Here is a 21,762-nt window from a genome sequence, read left to right on the forward strand (position 1 = left end):
GCTATCTGGTCACCCTAAAAAGGAGTGTAGTAATGACTATAAACAAATGCACAAGCTGTGTTTGATTTATACAGGCTGTCTCTCTTCCTTTTGTGGTGGATTGAATTAATGATAGTATCTGATCTTGAATATCCTGTTTCTTTTGATTTATCCTGGGTTTTGCCCCATGTTGGATTTTGTGTGTCTTTTCTACATAGCAATGCTGAAAGCCGGATGCATGTTGGGATACTGGATATCTTTGGATTTGAGAACTTCACAAGAAATTCCTTTGAACAGCTGTGCATAAACATTGCGAATGAACAAATCCAGTTTTATTTCAATCAGCACATCTTTGCACTTGAACAGGTAAATTGGGCTGCTGTGATTGTAAGCTAGATTCAGGAGTTCTGTCTATCTATCTATCTGTCTGTCCAATATAGTACTCCTGAATCTCTCTCTTTATAATAATTTATTTCTAATACAAGACTGTGGCTGAACAATATACCCTACTGTGAGGGATACAGGTACTAATTTAGGGACAGAGCTACGTAGCTCTTAAAAACTTTACTAAAAGACTTTTTGCCATTGGGAAGTGTGTTGTGACCCTTGTTGCATTTTTGAAAGAAAAACTAGCTTTATGTAATTTTTATGGATTGTATTACAAATTAATAAAAAGACAAACCTAAAGAAACTTTTTCCTAAAAATAGCTATTAGACTTTTACTAAACTAAGAATTAAAGAGAACAGTTATCAAATCAAAATTATAATTGAGTTAATAAATCAACATATTGACAATAATATGGAATGAAATCAGCAATTGACCAAATCACTGGATAAACACAATCAGGATTTAAATCATGAAGTTAGCATAGTGCATGATCAAGTCTTATACATATTTAAGCCTGGAAAGCTAAGGGGATGTAATTTACTTTTCAGATCTCTGAAGCAGCTAGATTCCTTCAACATTTCCATTGACTGAGTGGTTGACTTTTTCCCTGATTAATTTAGCTCTACTGTGATACAGAATGATTAACAACCTATAATTTCCCTTGTTAGTGCAGAACAAAAGGGTAACACAAAATGATTTAAGATATGATTTACTTAGAAATTGGATACACATGTGCTATGTGTTTAATATTTTCTCTCTCTCTCTCTTTCACATCTAAAAGGTATTAACACAAAAAATAATGAATACGGGAAGTAGGTGCCTCTACCAATCCACAAAATAGGAAAAATAATAAAAGGTTTTTAAAAAGAAAAATGTTTTAACGGTGCTTCTGCTTGCTGGGTTTCAGATTTTCAAAGTAAAAATTGTAATTCAGGGGATCAGGTGACATCATCTCTAGTTGGTGTTTTATGCTGGCCGGCAGGCTGCCTCTGGGCATTTGGCTAGTCAGCTGGCATAGCCTGAAGTGGTCTTGGTCTGTCTCTTCTTTTTTATGGGAAAGGGGGTTGGGAGAGTGCAGCAGCCCTTCTTGGTGTTGTGGTGGCCTGGGAGAATCAACTGTGATTACTTAGATCTTTAAGGTTGTGATTCTAGTTCACTCCACCCCATGCCACATCCTGGGAAATCTTCCAAGCTAATCCAGGGATCATAGACCTCCAATCCAGGTTGAGGGTAGGTGAGTTTGACCTTTGGTCAGTCTGGAAAGTCCCATCTCTTACTAGCAGTTCTATAACAACCTAAGTCACCAAACCAAAGAAAGAAATGTGGTCTAGAGTGATTGAAGACTTAATTAAGTTAATATTATTTCTTACTTCACTCCTACTTCCACCCATTCATATTTCCATTCCCTTAGCAGATCTTAAAATATTCTGGGCTTTTTACTGGCATAGAATTAGGCCACTGACAATTCTATGGCTTGATCATATGGTTATCTCTAAGAAAAAGCGCTGTCACTTTCAGTTAATACAAATCTTACTTAAGCTAAAGAAAAATTAAGAGTTTACAGAACAAGAAAATGGAAGTTTAGAGACTAGACCTCACTCAGACCCATTTCCCACATGATATTGTGACCTAGCTGCCACACAATTGTTGTGAGCTTTGTAGGAAATTAAACGTTATGCGGTGCTATAAACAAGAAAGAAGTTTTGTGCCAGAAATGTCCTGATGGTAATGTTCCCATGGTCAATTCAGTATTAACTGTGTTTATGACTTTGTAGATGGAATATCAGAATGAGGGCATTGATGCTACTACAGTGGAGTATGAGGACAATCGTCCACTTCTAGATATGTTCCTCCAGAAACCAATGGGAGTACTTTCTCTACTTGACGAAGAAAGTCGATTTCCCCAGGCGACAGACCTGACGTTAGTTGGTAAGAATAATAATTAAAAAAACCCTGAAGAATGATTGATACACATTGAGTGAGAGTCATGCCATCTTATAGTATTTTTGCTAGTCTACATAACCACTGAGTCTGTGGCATTAGCAATGGATTGTGAAGGCTTCTGAAAATTCTGCTATGTTGTCACCAATATTCAGACATGAATAAATGGATTTTTATTTACTTAAGTATTTATTTTCTCTCTTTTTGCTCAGGTGCTCACTTCTTCAACTATTTTGCTAGTTCCTAATTGTTTTTATATGGTTAATGTTATTTTATGGTTTAAATATTAATACCTATCTAAATAGGGCTTATTATCATCTACAGGATTTGCAAATATTAAATAATCGTTACAATGCTGCTGTGTGTTAGGTACTTTAAGGATTCTTATTCTCATTTAAAAAGATGGGAAACTGAAGCACAGAAAGGAAGAGAGACATGCCCGAGACCATACATTGAGTTAGTAGTAGTGACAAGGGTAGAATTCAGATCTTCCTGGCTTTTAACATTATTACCCCATTACACACCACTCTTTTATTACTGATTACCTCATCATAAGGAGAAAGTGTGTGTGTGACTTTGCTGTGCCATCTGCTTAGATAGTTCCTTAACTTGATGATTATTTCATGAACATTTTAATAAATCTTGTTGCCAACTTTAAAATGTGTGCAGCCAATATTAAAATATGATCCTATTTTTATTTACTTAGGGTGGAATTCTCCTCTCTGATCAGCAACACAGAGCTCCGATTGCTGTCAATGGAATGAGTGCAGAACGCACAGTAGAGATATTCACAGCAATTTAGAGAGCCGAATTTTGCCTTAAAATAATAGCTGCAGGTTAGATAGCATAGTGCATACACACGTTTTTCACTTCCAGAGAACTGGGTTCATACTTGATTTTAGGTCAAAGGTGCAATGAATGAGAGAGTTTCATTCCAGTCCCCATTCATGTGCTGGAGCCGGAAGCCTGCTTGTGGGTCCTATAAATAGGCCAATATTGAATACTGAGTTTACAGTTCCCCATAGGCAGACTTCCTGCCTCAGAGCTGTTCAATTCTATTACTGCTGCCTTGAGATCAGGGCGTCCTGGAAGATCTCAAGATGTGTGTAGCAAGTTGAGATCTTTGACCGTATGCAGGTGTGCTAGCCAGCAACTCACTCCAAACAAAGCTCAAAGCCTAATTCTGTGTCTTAAACGAAAGAATATTTTAGTGGCAGTGAAACATAAATAGGAAAAAATCATGAAATTTAAGATTCACAGATTTTAAGCCAGACAGGACCATTCTGATCATCTAGTCTGATCTCCGGCATAACTTAGGCCAGAGAATTTCTCCATGTGATTCCTGTATCAAGCCCATAACTGCTGACTAAGATAAATAAATGCAATGGGAAGTTTCACTATACAGGCACTAGTTTCAGTACAAAATATCACAGGATTATCTCAAAGGGCAGAAAAGGCCTTGTTCTCACTCAGCTCTATAAGCTGTCTCTCTTTCCCTTAGCTCAGTGTATTGTGGGCATGTACCTCATAGTGTGTCTGTATTTCTCAATAACCAGGGCTTGGGCTGCGCAGCTGTAAAATTGCACTGTAGACGTTCAGGCTCAGGCTGGAGCCCAAGGTCTGGGAGCCCATGAGTGGGATGGGTCCCAGAGCCTAGGCTCCAGCCCAAGCCCCAGTGTTTTGCACTGCAGTTTTACATCCCTGTAGCCCAAGCCCGAACAGCTGACCCAGGCCAGCTGCAGGCGTTTAATTGCTGTGTAGACATATCCCAGAAGGCCCCTTTGGACATAAGCCTGTTTTTCTGAAGAAGTTCAAATGCAGGATAAAAGATGCCTAAAGGCTTTAGCATGTATTTAAATCAAAGTGCAGGTGGACATCTTCTTTGGCTATCCCTTGATGCGAGGATGTTGTCCACCAAGGGGGTTCATTGGCGGGTTTTTAGGTGGCTGAGGAGCCCAGTTCGTGCCCTGCAGATTTTCCCACAGAAGTGACAGGTGTAATCTTGGAGGGGACCTAGTTGTTGGCTGGAGTGTTGTGCCCTTTCTTTCTTGTGGATATAACCAACTATGGGAAGGAACAAGGGCATTCACATAGGGCAGATATGTACATAGCTAGAGGGCTTTGAGTTGGTTATTTATTAAAAAGATAAGATATAAACGAATGAATAAATAAATAGGATATATATGAGAAGTTTCTTCTAGCCTTCTACCTACCAAGCCATTGTCATTTGTTAGTTTCTGATAGGCATCCCATTAGAAGTGAATCGTGAGGGATTTGAAGGACTAATTTGGGGAAGCTGTTCATTTATAAGTGGCAACTTGGAAGAAAGAACACAGGTGCTTGTAGCAAAAGCTGACAAAGGCTGACATCATTGGTGGACAATGTGATAACTTATAAGAGTATTTTGTACTAATTCTGATTTTTTTGGGTTGTAAGCTGTCCCTAATTATGGGAGTTGTGGTTTAAATTGCTGTGGTTCACCTTTAACCGTTACCTTTTTTTAATGACTAGATAAGTTTGAAGATAATTTAAGATGCAAATACTTTTGGAGGCCCAAACGAGTGGAGCTGTGTTTTGGCATTCAGCACTATGCTGGGAAGGTAAAGGTCATATGGTCTGAATGTAATAAGTGGTATAGTCACTATCCATTCCATCCAGAGGCATTTAAATTGCTTGCAGATTTCTCTCTTTTTAATGGATTAATTGTTTTTAAAGAAACCTAGAATTTGTGATATGATTTACAATGCAAAATTGCCCATGTTATAAATGCTCCTTACCCAATTCTGGAGGTGGCATCCTGACGCATGAAATGCCACCCCAGCTGAGACTAGGGTTACCAGTTAGCAATTGTGAAAAATAGGGATGGGGATAACAGGCACTTATATAAGACAAAGGCCCTAATATTGGGACTGTCTCTATAAATTTGGGACATCTGGTCACCCCAGCTGAGACATTTCTTAGAAGTGGTGGCCCTCCTTGACCCAGAACAACCTGCACAGTTATAATATCTCTAGCCATTAACACATATACTCAGTAGTAATTGTTTGTGTGGAAGAGAGAGAGCAGGAAAGGAAAGGAGGTTCAATGAATAAAACAGTTTAAAACTGTCTCTGCAATAGTGCTTTCTTTTTAAACTCCTGTAGAGGGCAGAGGAGTGACTGGAAGAATTCCCACCTACATACTGTAGGTATATTCTAGTACTCTGCAGAACTCAGCCGTTTTGGTTTTAGTTGGTTTCATGTCCACTGAGTTTTGTTTGGAATTTAAGGTCTAAATTCCCAATTGTACACAAAACTCAACCAAAGCAGCCTACGTTTGCATGGTTTCCATGCAGACCTAGCTTAGGCTCAATGCAAGGGTCAAGAACCTCTACAAATCTTCCAGTAAACCTCGCCCAACTTTTGGGATTGTTAAGGAAAACTGTAAAGTTCCACAAAGCTCCAGTAAATTCATTGCCACCTAAATGTAAAGTCCTAGAGGCAGTGCTGACTTTCTGTCATTCTCCACAGTAGGGCCAAATTCAGCTCTAGTGTAACATCAAGACCATATGTCTACACTACCGTGGTAAGTCAAACTACGCTACACAACTCCAACTACTGGAGAGTGATCTGCAGTCAATTTGGCGGGTCTTTAATAGACCCACTAAATCGACCGCCGGTGGATCGATCTCAGAGCATCGGTCCCTGCGGTAGTGTAGACCAGCCCCATGTGCTGTGCCTGTGTTTTTCCAGCAGTAAGGCCATTTATAGTAAAGCTGGATGCTGGAAATTACTGTAGTTTTAAAAAATAAAATCTAAAGCAGAATAACTCTATTCCAATTTTGATACAAAGATTTGATCATTGATTACTAATAACTATGAGAAAAACAATTCAGAGCAATTTTGCCTTTCAAAGCCTTCAGAATTAAAATGTTAAAAATACTGTGCCCTAAGCCAGTGCAAATTAAAGAGAGGATCCCAGATGAATAAATATCCATTTGGTAACAGTGGTAGTACATTTTGTATCCATTTTGCCAGTGTGCTAGATATGAAATTTTCTCCTGTTTCTCCAGAAGATTTAATTACAAATCACACACTGGCTACATGCAGTAAATGCAGAGTGGCTGCTCTGTCTGAAAACCATTGCCTGTTTCACATGTAACCTGTCAAGTTATGTGACTAGTGTGGTGCTGCAGTGTGTTATGTTGCATTGGGCACGTCGTAGTTTGATGTGATACAGTGTAATACAGTGTGACTCAGCCTAAGCCACTTAAACCAATTTGATATACCAATGACACGTTATGAAGGCAGATGCTGCCTAAAGCCAGCTCACACTTTGAGGACACTGCAGTAATTCACCAGCTTGTCAGGTTTGAACTAGCTTATTTGGTCAACTTGCCTGTTTAAAGTAAATGGCAGGGTTCTGGTAGTCTATTTCAGCTGTTTGTTCATTCTGTCTCCAACACCTAGGTATTATATGATGCCTATGGTTTCCTTGAGAAGAACAGAGACACTCTTCCTGCTGATACAGTGGTGGTGCTGAGAACTTCAGAGAACAAACTTCTTCAGCAGCTGTTCTCTAGTCCATTAACCAAAACAGGTATTTCTCTGCATAGCTTTGTTAATATTAAGATTTCTTGACTAGATGCCCCCGCAGCCTTCTACTACTGCTGCGCAGAACCCTGGAATTGTTTTCCATCAAGGTTACAGAAAGTAATCTGGAGTTGTAAAATACTTAATGCTTGCTATTTTCAAGGCAATTTATGGGCATTAATTAATTAATCCTCACAGCAATGCTGTGAGGTATCCCCACTTCAGAGATGCAGGGAGCTTAAATGATAGCCAAGACCAGACTTCATTGTCAGAGTAGGGATGAGGCCTCAGGAATTTCCTGGTATTAGTTTTGTGCTTGGACCACTAGACAACACTTCTCTGTCTCTAGCTTCTTGCATAATTTGCTTTACATTGTGTAAACCATGTATATCCAATTTAGGCAAAGATAGTTTTTGCAAGTAACATCCTTTCTGTTTAAACACACCTGCACAATACTTTAAAAATATCTTACTAGTTATGGAATAAAAAATATACTAAACTGATAGAATTAATTATTTCAGATGATTTGAAACTTGGTGATATTGACGTACACATATGTGCCTATGTCTATTGCTAATTTATAACAATAAGGTGAAGTTCAATGACTTCAAAGATAGCTGCCACATACCAACAGAATGTGCATGTGACATTTCTGCCACACAAACACCAACAATGCAACACACACACAGCCAAAAAGAGTCTGCAAACGTTACAGTAGAGTGTGCATGTGACGTTACATAAACACCAACACTACAACACACATACAAAGCTAAGAGACTGTCAGGAGTTGCTACATAAAAGGAAAAGTCTCTTTCAGAACACGTTAGAAAAGGATGTAGACACCTGAAGGTTTTTGGTCTGATATGACATTTCTTTCCAGGAGTAAGGAGACCTTTGGTAATTCACTTGTGGTTAGAGAATTACAGGCTAGAATACGATGATGTATACCCATCCAGTTCATGCAATAATCAGTATCTTGCTGATACAAAATGTCAAAACTAATACACAGAGTACAGCACAAGTCATTTCAAATTACTCTAAATGCTTTTGGCTGAATTCCACTCTGTAAGCCATGAAACTGCATTAACTTCAGTGGGTTTGCACAAGTGTAGTTGATAGCACTTTTTGAGTCTATTTGACTATATTCTGAATAGGCTAGATGCCTATTATGCTGGCTGTATAGCTTGAGGACTATTTTTGTGAGTGTGGCTTTGGTTTGGGCTTCTATAAACCATTCCTAAGAAGGTACCTTCTCTCTCTCCTTTTAGGAGGTGGGAGGCGGAGCTCAGAACCTGAACTTTCCTGTAAGAAAATCGTTCATCTTTTGTATTATGAGACCTTACTGTGTAACCTGATTGATCTTCACAGGCACTTTGCTGTAACTTCACTAGGTCAAGGATTATTGTGCTCTTTCAAAATGTCAGTTCTCTCCTCCTTTTAGGAGATCCTTGGGGGAAATGTTAGCAACAAGTTGATAAGGTCAAGGGCTGCCCCTCACAGCACAACCTAAGCTGAGTTTTTGATGAGTCAGCCTATTTCTTGTGGTTTTGCATTTGGATGTGACTTTGGGATTCTCTTCCCTTGCGGACTAAGGCTGAACAAGATAGAGACAATGATCTTAGCCTTGCTGGAAGGGAGAGGGAAGAACTACTTTTTACTATTCAGTGCCTGCTTGTGAAGGGATGTTGTAGTTAAGGAGGAGTCTGCTTCTCCTTTTGCTGCTGTGAGCTTAGCAATTGGTGAAATGTGGATGAGGACTATCTTATGAGACTGGGGTCAGCTCTGTGCCCAGTTGGGGGTGAAAACCCCTTTACCTTTACATGGTTTGATTTTTGGGTCCTGGTTGACTTGATGAGAGAGCCTATTCCATTCATCCTGGTAGGGTGAGGCAAAGCAAAAGAAGCCTTGCACCTAGTCAGATGTCTGAGACTGTGCTACCTTGTCAATGTTTTTAGAGTAACAGCCGTGTTAGTCTGTATTCGCAAAAAGAAAAGGAGTACTTGTGGCACCTTAGAGACTAACCAATTTGTTTGAGCATAAACTTTCGTGAGCTACAGCTCACTTCATCGGATGCATACTGTGGAAACTGCAGAAGACATTATATACACAGAGACCATGAAACAATACCTCCTCCCACCCCACTCTCCTGCTGGTAATAGCTTATCTAAAGTGACCACTCTCCTTACAATGTGTATGAAAATCAAGGTGGGCCATTTCCAGCACAAATCCAGGTTTTCTCACCCCCGCCCCCCCCCCCCCCGAAAACACACACACACAAACAAACAAACTCACTCTCCTGCTGGTAATAGCTTATCCAAAGTGACCACTCTCCCTACAATGTGCATGATAATCAAGGTGGGCCATTTCCAGCACAAATCCAGGTTTTCTCACCCCTCACCCCCATACACACACAAACTCACTCTCCTGCTGGTAATAGTTCATCCAAAGTGACCACTCTCCCTACAATGTGCATGATAATCAAGGTGGGCCATTTCCAGCATAAATCCAAATTTAACCAGAACGTCTGGGGGGGGGGGGGAGGGGAGGAGGAAAAAACAAGGGGAAATAGGCTACCTTGCATAATGACTTAGCCACTCCCAGTCTCTATTTAAGCCTAAATTAATAGTATCCAATTTGCAAATGAATTCCAATTCAGCAGTTTCTCGCTGGAGTCTGGATTTGAAGTTTTTTTTGTTTTAAGATAGCGACCTTCATGTCTGTAATTGCGTGACCAGAGAGATTGAAGTGTTCTCCAACTGGTTTATGAATGTTATAATTCTTGACATCTGATTTGTGTCCATTTATTCTTTTACGTAGAGACTGTCCAGTTTGACCAATGTACATGGCAGAGGGGCATTGCTGGCACATAATGGCATATATCACATTGGTGGATGTGCAGGTGAACAAGCCTCTGACAGTGTGGCTGATGTTATTAGGCCCTGTGATGGTGTCCCCTGAATAGATATTTGGTCACAGTTGGCAACGGGCTTTGTTGCAAGGATAGGTTCCTGGGTTAGTGGTTCTGTTGTGTGGTATGTGGTTGTTGGTGAGCATTTGCTTCAGGTTGGGGGGCTGCCTGTAGGCAAGGACTGGCCTGTCTCCCAAGATTTGTGAGAGTGTTGGGTCATCCTTCAGGATAGGTTGTAGATCCTTAATAATGCGTTGGAGGGGTTTTAGTTGGGGGCTGAAGGTGACGGCTAGTGGTGTTCTGTTATTTTCTTTGTTAGGCCTGTCCTGTAGTAGGTGACTTCTGGGAACTCTTCTGGCTCTGTCAATCTGTTTCTTCACTTCTGCAGGTGGGTACTGTAGTTGTAAGAATGCTTGATAGAGATCTTATAGGTGTTTGTCTCTGTCTGAGGGGTTGGAGCAAATGCGGTTGTATCGCAGAGCTTGGCTGTAGACAATGGATCGTGAGGTGTGGTCAGGGTGAAAGCTGGAGGTATGTAGGTAGGAATAGCGGTCAGCAGGTTTCCGGTATAGGGTGGTGTTTATGTGACCATTGTTTATTAGCACTGTAGTGTCCAGGAAGTGGATCTCTTGTGTGAACTGGACCAGGCTGAGGTTGATGGTGGGATGGAAATTGTTGCAATCATGGTGGAATTCCTCAAGTGCTTCTTTTCCATGGGTCCAGATGATGAAGATGTCATCAATATAGCGCAAGTAGAGTAGGGGCATTAGGGGACGAGAGCTGAGGAAGCGTTGTTCTAAATCAGCCATAAAAATGTTGGCATACTGTGGGGCCATGTGGGTACCCATAGCAGTGCCGCTGATCTGAAGGTATACATTATCCCCAAATGTAAAATAGTTATAGGTAAGGACAAAGTCACAAAGTTCAGCCACCAGGTTAGCCATGACATTATCGGGGATAGCGTTCTTGATGGCTTGTAGTCCATCTTTGTGTGGAATGTTGGTGTAGAGGGCTTCTACATCCATAGTGGCCAGGATGGTGTTATCAGGAAGATCACCGATGGATTGCAGTTCCCTCAGGAAGTCAGTGGTGTCTCGAAGGTAGCTGGGAGTGCTGGTAGCGTAGAGCCTGAAGAGGGAGTCTACATAGCCAGACAATCCTGCTGTCAGGGTGTCAATGCCTGAGATGATGGGGCGCCCAGGATTTCCAGGTTTATGGATCTTAGGTAGTAGATAGAATATCCCAGGTCGGGGTTCCAGGGGTGTGTCTGTGCGGATTTGATCTTGTGCTTTTTCAGGAAGTTTCTTGAGCAAATGCTGTAGTTGCTTTTGGTAACTCTCAGTGGGATCATAGGGTAATGGCTTGTAGAAAGTGGTGTTGGAGAGCTGCGGAGCAGCCTCTTTTTCATATTCCGACCTGTTCATGATGACAACAGCACCTCCTTTGTCAGCCTTTTTGATTATGATGTCAGAGTTGTTTCTGAGGCTGTGGATGGCATTGTGTTCTGCACGGCTGAGGTTATGGGGCAAGTGATGCTGCTTTTCCACAATTTCAGCCCGTGCATGTCGGCGGAAGCATTCTATGTAGAAGTCCAGTCTGCTGTTTCGACTTTCAGGAGGAGTCCACCTAGAATCCTTCTTTTTGTAATGTTGGTAGGGAGGCCTCTGTGGATTAGTATGTTGTTCAGAGGTATTTTGCAAAGTGTGCGTTGTAAATGGCTTGTCTAGTTTTAGTAAATTCTAGCCACGAGGAAGTTTGTGTGGAAGGTTGGTTTTTTATGAGAGTATCCAGTTCTGAGAGCTCATTCTTAATCTTTCCCTCTTTGCTGTAGAGGATGTTGATCAGGTGATTCCGCAGTTTCTTTGAGAGCGTGTGGCACAAGCTGTCAGCATAGTCTGTGTGGTATGTAGATTGTAATGGATTTTTTACCTTCAGTCCTTTTGGTACGATGTCCATCTGTTTGCATTTGGAAAGGAAGATGATGTCTGTCTGTATCTGTACATGATACAGTTCTGTGGTGACCTAGAATTCTATTTTCGACGTCTCCGACTCAAGGAATATTTCCAAAATAGCCTATTTCCCCTTGTTTTTTCCTACAACCCTCCCCCCCCCCCCAGACGTTCTGGTTAAACTTGGATTTATGCTGGAAATGGCCCACCTTGATTATCATACACATTGTAAAGAGAGTGGTCACTTTGGATGGGCTATTACCAGCAGGAGAGTGAGTTTGTGTGTGGGGGGGGGGGGGAGGGCGGAGGGTGAGAAAACCTGGATTTGTGCTGGAAATGGCCCAACTTGATTATCATACACATTGTAAGGAGAGTGATCACTTTAGATAAGCTATTACCAGCAGGAGAGTGGGGTGGGAGGAGGTATTGTTTCATGGTCTCTGTGTATATAATGTCTTCTGCAGTTTCCACAGTATGCATCCGATGAAGTGAGCTGTAGCTCACGAAAGCTTATGCTCAAATAAATTGGTTAGTCTCTAAGGTGCCACAAGTACTCCTTTTCTTTTTGTCAATGTTTTTGTCATTCTGATCCAATGACTCTGTGCTTTTCCTGTTATTCTTAAATGACAGTTTAGGTTCTTTGTCCCAATTAGCAGTCCCAGTTATTATAATAACTGTCAGTTATTAGCAGTGAACTTGATTGTGAGCAAGGTAATTATACCATACAAGCTTCTCCTGAACTCTGGTCCTTTCACACAAACTGGTCTCTCTGGCTTTTAAAAATATTTTCTCCGGCAGCAATATTGAACTGAGTGCTTTGGGTGAGACACAGGAGGAACTGCACTCTGGCATGCCGATTAGGAGTTGCAGACCACTGTTACTTTATACCAAGTTGCTTTCACGATTTTTTGTATCTTAAATTCTTTACTGTTGTCACTCTCTAAATGGATCAGGTGACTTCTGCCTTCCGTTACAAAATTCTTGCCTCTCTCTGAAATAGCAGCAGCAATACTTTCCGCCGGGTCCGTGTAGCTTGGAATGGTTAAACATGTACCCCTGCATAGGGTGCTACAAGTCTTTGTGAGCTTAAAAAAAACCAGACACTTTGTGGTCTATTTTTTTTCAGCCATCTAATATAATTGGCCCCACTTCTGGTGTAGGGACCTGTGTTCTGAAATCAGATTGTTGCCAGGTTTGTCTTTGGCAGCCTGCAGGATAAATGAAAGGTTTGGCAGAGAATAGACGGTATAAGTGTGGCTATTAATATCTCATCCCTGCTTTGTGAAGGAAGTTAAAGGCAGTCTCCTCTTAACTTTCTGCAAAGAAGCTCTTGTACACAAAATAATAGAGATTATGTAAATGTCCCATAAGATCCTCTGCTTGTGTTTGAATGCATCCCTAACCCCAAACATATACTTCATTAGCAAAGCAAGCCAAAACGAAATACTAACTCTGATTCCAGGATTGCATTTAACATTCCAAGGCTTTACAACATTTTCTTCAGTTTGTGTAGATTATTTATTTACTGACACAAAATGTTAATAAAATTTAAATGGAGGCTACATTAAAAAAATGTACCAAGGCAGTGTTGGCTTTATATGAGCCTTTCTTTCAGTGTCTTCAATGCTTTGTTTGAAGATAAGCAACAGGACTGTCTTACATCTGTTCACAACTAGCTTTGGAATTTTTGCTGTTCATGCTGTTGGCCGAAGAGCCCTCTTCCATCTGTGCAATGGCCACTAGGTGGTGCTATCTCAGAAGTTTGAAAATAACATAAGCATGATGATTATTACAAAATGCATTTCCTAAATGCCACGAAGAATGAAAATAATGAAACCAGATGACTGCTTCCCTCCACGCCCTGACAAACTCTTCTCTGTTTGAAGTAAATTTATCTAAATGCCTTACATATAGTTTTCAAGTGTCAAAAACTGAGCAGCAGCAAGAAAATAAATATTAAAAAGACAAAATTATTTTCCTAATTTAGGATCATGTGAATCTCTGTAATTTATCAAATGTTCTTACCCTCTCTCAGTGAATGGTTCTGTTTCATTGGAGCAGTGTGTGTAGTTTAAAGTGCCAGAAATGAACAGCAGGATGTTAAGAACATGTATGTAGTAGTATAGTTTGCCGTTAAAAGAGTTCACAGATCTCACTAACTGACATTCATACTCAAAGTGAACATTCTAGGACTGATTCTACAGGGTTCAGACCTCCTATTTTGTTACTTCAATGGGAAGTAAGGTTCATTCAGAACCTTGCAGAATCTGTTTCACTTTCTAGTGACCTTTAACTTCAAAAAGAAATGAATATGTTCTGCATAGTGAACCTAAATATTAATCCACTAATTTTCCAAATTGCTTCCATGTTCTACACTATTTCCATCGGCAGAGTTCCTGCTGATGAGAATTGTGTATGTGAAATGAGTGTTGATTGTGCCCCAATTAAAAGAGAGAAGCATAGTGTACTTGCAAGAAACAAGATGCGTCTATTTTGCTGAATTTGCAAGTTCCTGTTTTAGCCAAATGCAACTATTTTGGTCTCTTTAGTTTCACAGATTTTGGGGGATTGGTATCGTGAGTCACAGTGTCAGAGACAAAAGGATTAAATAATCTGGGAAAGAGAGTAACCCGAGAACTATACATTATACTGAGTTTAATTGAAGGTGGCCTTATAAAAGGCTCAAGCAGCAGTTGTAGAAGTAACCCTAGTAACTTCACTTATAGAAGCTGATACTGATGTCTCCTTGATGTTTGAGCAGATTCTGTCATAATCTCTTAGAGAATGGATTTTGCTTTATGATATCTATAGTAAATATCCTGCAAACCTACCTGGTGGTGTTGCCTTCCCCTCAGAGCAAGTTGCCCCAAAGGGCTTGCATATGCCCTCCTGGCTTGAACTCGTGCTGTGAGGGTGTGGATCTGTGGTCTCACAAGGAGGGGCAAATTGGTGAGGATTATACCTGGCATTTCCCTATAGTAGCTGATGAGTCTGATACTTATACCATCAGAGTAACTCTCTCTACTCCTGCCTCAAACCAGGAAGAGGTCAGAGGAAGGATGGTCCAGTGGTTAGCCCTGAGGAGACATGGGTTAAAGCCCCTGGTCAGCCACAGACTTTCTGTATGAGCCTGGGCAAATCACTTAGTGTCTCTGCTCCTTGGGTTGCCCCCAAAATGGAGATAAGAGAACTTTTCTACCTCACTGGATTGTGAAGCATGCAGATACTATGGTAACGGAGCCATTTTAGTGCCCTAGATAGATAAAATATATTTAAAAAACCCTCAACTTCTGAGGGAAGGTGGCTATAACTGTCCTTTAAAGGCTTAGTTTTTAGGTGAGATCGATAGTTGAACAAAAGAAGGGTTGCTTGCATGGTTATGGGATTGTCAACAGCCCATGAACTTATGCACTAAGCCTCTGGTGCCAGCTACAATGTGTTACTTGTTTTTACTGCTGTGGAAATACAGTAATGTTAAATATCACCTGAGCTTGCCTCAGAAATCCTAATAGAATCCCATGATCCCCACTGATCAGGCCAGGTGCTGTAGCCCGACACATCTCTAAAATGTTCTATCACCAAACTGCACTAAAAACAATTGTGTCAGGAATAGAAGGAAGGAAAATCTGCCTGCGCTGAGCTTACAACCAATGTTTTTAAGGCACTTGAGTAAGTAATATGGAAAATTATTGCCATATTGCCTTCCCTATTGTTTAACAAGCAAAAGTTCCTTTTAAATGTACTAGGCTTGTTTAAACTGGAGAATCTTAAATTTTTAAATTAGCTCACCTAAATCTATATTAAAAGCCATTAAGCCTATACTATAGACTTGGTTTTAGGCGGCCTAACCAATTCTAGTTCAAAAAGAAAAGGAGGACTTGTGGCACCTTAGTCCTCCTTTTCTTTTTGGGGATACAGACTAACACGGCTGCTACTCTGAAACCATTCTAGTTCAGTAAAACCAGCTCAGGCCACTTTGAACTGCCTAAAACTATGTCTACGCTACAGCTCTAACTGATTGATAAATTGCTTTTGTTGAACTAATTTTAATATCACTTAGAAAATTTCCCCAGTGTGGACATGCTCTATGCTAAACCCGGCTACCCACCACCATCACCACTACCCACCAGAGTGGCTTAGTAACAAGCTATAAATGGGTGTTTTAGATCCTAATGAGTGCCCCTTCCTGGCCATCCACTAGGACTGCTGTGAGCAGTGTGACCCAAGAACCTCTGGATACCAATAGGCAGGGGGCACAGCAGTATATAGGGGTACAGGGATCCCCTGGATTCGCCAAAAAAGTCATGTGATGTCATTATTGAAAGCCTGTCTCATACTAGTCATCATAATCATTGCAAAATGTACGTATGGAAAATATATATGAGGAGTTATGTATATATCCTACAAATTATGTTTTCTAGGTCTGTAGTTAAAAACAGGTCACTCATAGGTAGTGTTTCTTGAAACAAAACTCCTCCCAGACGGGATGGGAGACACTTATCCTAAGGGTGCAACAGTGTGTATTAGCATTCTAAGACAAATGCTAATGAAGAGCTGATGGAGACCTGAGAAGCAAATTAAAGGAAGAGGTAAACAGAAGGGCGGGCCTGTCTTGAAGTGAAAATCGATAGTCTGTTCTGGTAGATTTGGGGGTGCAAAGAGGCACCCTGGCATGATGGTATCCTGTACCTAGGAAATAAATGGACAGCGAGTTTGCTTCATGCCTTGGCTGAAAATGCTGAAGAGAATTTGGGTGAGATAAGCTTCTTTAGACATAAGGATAACTGGTTATTTAGTTAAGTTGAGGCTTTAGAATGTGTGATATGATCTTGTTTCATATGTAACTATTTGTTCCGGTCTCTCACACTGTTTTTTATTCAAATTTCTATTCTTTTTAAGTAAATGTCCTTTTATTGTATAATGTAACTCAAGTGCTGTGCATACTACAGAAGCATTGGTCTAAGCCAAAACTGGTAAACTGTGGTAGTCTGTTCCATCTGGGATTTCTGTGAGTATCCAGTGATCAAAGTATGGATACCACAGGAGGACGTTTTGAAGGGACTTGGCAGTTGGGGTCAACCTACAAGGCAAAGACAGGACTGGTGTAGCCCAGAGGAGAGTGCTTGAGTGGCTGACGGGCTGGTTGTGTTAGGGAGATGACATCCAGCTAACACAGGCAAGACTCTCTCGCGTAGTAACAAAGTGACTCACAGCCCTGGGTGCCCCAGGAAGCATCACCAGGGGAATCCAAGCCTTTGTGCTATGAAACCCTAGGGTGCTTCAAGTTTCTAAAGCTGCAGCAGTGGTTTCTCTCTTGGCCTTTCTAGCACATTTCCTGGGCACTGGCTCTCAGTTTGCTATCCCTTCTCCAAAATGGAGCACCTCAGCCTACCTGCAGTATGCCTCAGGACCAGCACTGACCCCTGAGATACCCCAGTTACTTAAACACATTTGTCTCCCAGAACTCCACCCAAAAAGTATGAAGCTTCTGGTTACAGTTTAACTCGCAGAGGCACACAGTAGTTGTGAAGTAGTCAACACACACCCTTTCCACAATCTAACACCTTTGTGCTCTTTTATACTTAACCATGTACACATGATACAAAACAATAAACATCTGAAACAGCAATATCTCTCAATTTCTGTCTCACAGTTCTCTTGTGAGTCCTTGGGGAACCATCTGGTCTAGGAAGGCAAGAAGAGTGTCTCCTCCTCATGCAGTCTGTTGCATGCTAGGTGATCTCTCTCCCTCATGGAGCCCCTTCCCAGCTTCTGTGACTCAGTATTGCCAACCCTGAATGTTCAAAAATCATGAGTCAGGTTCACCAAAAATCATGAGATTTGCTTTAAAATAACAAGATTATGTAAAATAATAGATTTGGTGTTCTTTTTATTTGCCTTTTGCTTTTTGAGTCTTTAGAGTGCACTGGAGTCACATTTTGAAACTTTCTCCACAGCCACAAGGACTAGAAGCTTACTTTTTCTTTAAGAATGAAGGCTGAAATCATCACATATGTACTTGACTCCAGGAGCTGGGGCTTTAAGGAAAACAATAATTATCATGAGACTCATGACAAAATCACGAGGACTGGCAGCACTGGGACTTTGCTATGTCCTGCCCCATGCTTTCACTTCTTTTATTGCCCCCTTGTTCCCGTGTGGCTCTTTATTTAAACCCACCTGGCTTCCTTTGTTCTGTCTTTTGGATAACTTTCCAATGCTCCTGCCTTCTGCTTCCCTTCAGAGGAGTTAAGCTAAAAATGGTTTTCTAAGGATGCATCTCACCCACTGTTTAGGTGTTTGTGCTTGAATAGGGTCTTTAGTTTAAGACTGCTCCATTGTATCTCTGTCTGGTGTGACAAGTCCTGACTTGTCAGCAGTGATGGAGCTACATACATATAGGCACTCATGACAGAGCAGATTTTCATAATACGACTTCACAGTATCAATCAGAATTCATAAGTTGTGCAGATATAGCGCCAGTTCATCACAATGGGATGGCTCAAATAAATGTTCTAACATAGGGTATGTCTACACTGCAGCTGGTACATGTGGTTCCCAGGTGGGTAGACTGACACAGCTCTTGAACTTGTGGGCTAAAAATTAGCAGCACGGCCATGGTGGCAAGGGTAGAAGCTTAGGCTAGCCACCTGAGTATGTATTCAGTGGGTCAGGCAGGATTATACTTGGGTGGCTAGCATGATCCCCTGTCTGTGCCTCTGCAGCCACATTGCTATTTTTAGCACAGTAGCTCCAGCAGACCTAGCCTGTGGCTGTCTACCTGCACTGGGAGGCATACTCTCAGCTGCTGTGTACACCCTGTGTTTTGGATGGTGTTAGACTCTCAGGTTCTGCAGACCAGTTGGAGACAGTTTTTGTGTGAGAAATGGCTGGAAATTTGAACTGAGCTGCTTTTTTGGTGTTTTGGAAGTTAATGTCAGATCCCTTCTAGGAAAACCAGTCATAACAACTAACAAAGCAATATTTTGATTTTCCAAGAGTTTCAGGTGTTGACAGGGAAGAAATAATTACTGTGATGGGAAAGCAAAGTTTGCTGTCCACAGCACAGTCTTACCGAGACCATTTTCCAACATTAATTGTTAAAGGTTCCTGAGCAATCCTGCTCCCCTAAAGAAAAAATGTGTATTAGTCACTTGCCTGCCATTTTGTGCACTTGTCTGGATTACATTATGGCAAGGGAAATCTTTTAAATATTTCTTCATCCTTATTCATGGAAGGACCATCTCTGAGTGTCTTCCTTGAATCATTTAAAAGTAACAGGGTGGCACACAGATAATGGCATACTGGAGACTCTTCCCATGGTATCCTATGATAACTGTTTTATGAGCCCAGAAGAAGAGGGAACTCATTTTCTGCTTCCCTAATGGTATTTGTTTCTTGGTCCACACTTGCATAATTTTGTTTTCCTGTTGTGTTCAATGCTCATGAGTGCCCCAACTCTTTTGGTCTTGAATTGAGGATTCACTGTGCATGGTCTAGCGTCACAACACCTGATTTAATATGTGATTCCAACATCCATGGCATCCAACTTTCTAAAATCATGGAACGGTCTCAGAAGAAACTTCTTTTTCCTGAGGGACACCCATTGGTCTGTTGCCACTGTGCCATCATCCATGATTCTCCATAGCTCCCACTGTTGTTTATCTTCAAGATAATGTATTATCTCTTTTTATAAGCTCTATACTGTAGAATGAGTTGTTAGGGGACAATTGCCTCTGCTGGATGGCAAAGGTTCAGCTAATAGTCCCACGGCTGATTCTGAAGAGGCCTACATCCAGTTCTCTGCAGTTTGGGTCTTCTGTTTGCTTTCTCAGCCGTAATCAACTAGCAGAAATCTGGTGACAGTCCCCTAACAACAAATCATACACGCTTTTTAAAAAAAGCACGAGCAACCTTTTTAGCATTAATAGTGACCTGGGAAGGAGGGGAGGAAATGTTTGTGTTTGAACCTTTTTTGGTTCCTATGTAGTGTGTAAAGATGGAGTAATAGGGTTTTATTTTTTAAAGAGTATTGTTTTTCATTAAATATACCAGGTGAAATATTGGCCACATTGAATTCAATGGGGGCTGGACTGACTTTTTTTTTAAATGATTTGCAGTTATCAATTTAACTTGGCAATTTTCCAATTTAATATACAGTGTCTCTGTATAAATTATCTATATTTTTGACAGCAAATGATACCTACTGAACAATCAGAAATAGTGAAAAATAACTAGATTCTTTTGGATTCCAATCCTTCAATCCTTTCACTTCAATACACAGAGTGAAATCCTGGATCCATTGAAGTCAATGGGAGTTTTGCCATTGACAGCAGTGGAGTCAGGATTTTACCTGTAGTGCTTATTACTGTGTAATCCCATTGAGTACAAGCACTCTGCCTGGTGATAAGTGTTTGCAGAATTGGGTCCTTGGCTTAGTGTACATCGTGTTTATTCACTGAAATGAAATGTGTTTCCATTTAGGTTTAAAGGTTGTTTTTTTTTTCCTTTTAATTCCACAGATCACAACAGAACAAAAGACTCCAAACATTTTACAATTTATTAATTTATCTCATAATAAAATCTATTTATAATGGGACTTTTGTGTCATATATTTTCCCTATTAAAAGATAACTACAGGCACTTTAAATCAAATGAATCCGAAACAAAGCCATTATAATTATAATCTCTCTACTTAAAGATGAATCAGAACTTACATTTTCTAAGAATTTGGGTCAAGTTAATAGAAGCTATATATTTTCTTTTTAGAACACAAGAGGCTTTCCTACTTCTGACTGTCTGATCCATATGTTAAAAGCATATAAAAATTAATTGTTTTTGCTTTGCTGCCAGTGTATTGTGTGCAAAGAGAGGCTTTAAACCACAGCTGTGCACAGTAACAATTGTGAACTTTACTGGGTTGCAGATGTGGGACATCAGTAAACTAAATTAAATGGAGCTTAACTGAGCTTTAGAGTTGGGTGTTTGATTACATTTTATTTAGGTTCCCAGTTACACAGTATACATACAGTTCCACGCTTCCTCTGTCTGAGGCTTTTCCTCAGATCCCAGGATTTGTGTCACAAGGCAATGGAAATATACAGATGCTCATAATGAGATTCAATAAAAGTAGGATCCAGAGCATGCCACCCATATAGGCTATCTGGGATAGCCATAAAAATGGAGCTCACCTAGGGACAGAACCTTCTATCAAAATCACAAGTAAGGGTCCAATCATGCTAACACACAATACCAGATATTATTGTCACTATTGTCAATAATTCCATTACAATCAAGAGTGACTTGAATCTCTGGGATTACTCATGGCAGTAAGCGCTACAATTGTTACTCTAGGCCAGATCCTGCTAGCCTTGCTCTCATTAAGTAGTATCTTACTCCACGAGAAGTCAATTGACTTCAATGTGAGTACTTGCAGAATAAATTACTCCTGGATAAAGATGGCAGAATCTGGCTGTGAGTGTCTGAAGACTTGGACCCTAATAGATAGGACTGAGTCATTTTAAGAAATAGATATTGATGGTTTAATTGTGTCAATTCATAAAAGGCCATTCCTAATAAGCAAAACTTGGGAGGAACTTTGTTTTGTTCTCTGCCTTCTTAATAGCGTAGGGAAGATGATCCTTTCTCTTTTAATATTTCCAACTACTAGAGCTGGTTGAAACATTTTTGATGAAAATGTTTCCTGTTGAAGAATGCTGTTTTGTCTAAACCAATATGTTTCCATGAATAAAGTTTCAATAAAGACTTGATTGGGAAGGTTTCTTGGGTGCAGGAGAGAGAGAGAGAGTGAGACCGACACCGACCCACCCCAGAATAGCCAATAGACTGGTCACTAGGGCATTTGCCAGAGATGTGGGAGTGCCACACAGTGAAGTCCCTGCTCCAAATTGGGAAGAACAGGGACTTGAACTTGGGTCTCCCATATACGGGGTGAGTGCCCTAACCATTGGGCTTTTGGCTGTTCTAGGGTCTCTTTCACTCACTTTTTTTTTTCTTTTCATACCA

At 40.7% G+C, this 21,762-nt stretch overlaps 1 protein-coding gene across 7 annotated transcripts in view; it reads left to right on the plus strand.

Moving 5' to 3' along the window:
* Positions 1 to 21,762, plus strand: part of MYO3B (myosin IIIB) — a 341,188-nt gene that overhangs the window by 158,531 nt on the left and 160,895 nt on the right. For 6 of the 7 annotated variants that reach the window (XM_048870184.2, XM_048870183.2, XM_048870179.2 and 3 more), the window contains 4 exons: positions 198 to 345; positions 2,143 to 2,296; positions 4,820 to 4,908; positions 6,757 to 6,886. In XM_048870184.2, the coding sequence (XP_048726141.1) occupies positions 198 to 345; positions 2,143 to 2,296; positions 4,820 to 4,908; positions 6,757 to 6,886 (521 nt within the window). Of the gene's footprint in view, positions 1 to 197; positions 346 to 2,142; positions 2,297 to 4,819; positions 4,909 to 6,756; positions 6,887 to 8,147; positions 8,184 to 21,762 lie in introns of all 7 variants that reach the window. The other variant, XM_048870181.2, reaches the window with a different exon arrangement.

Source organism: Caretta caretta, chromosome 11 (assembly GCF_965140235.1).
Source record: "Caretta caretta isolate rCarCar2 chromosome 11, rCarCar1.hap1, whole genome shotgun sequence".
Taxonomy (NCBI): domain Eukaryota; kingdom Metazoa; phylum Chordata; order Testudines; family Cheloniidae; genus Caretta; species Caretta caretta.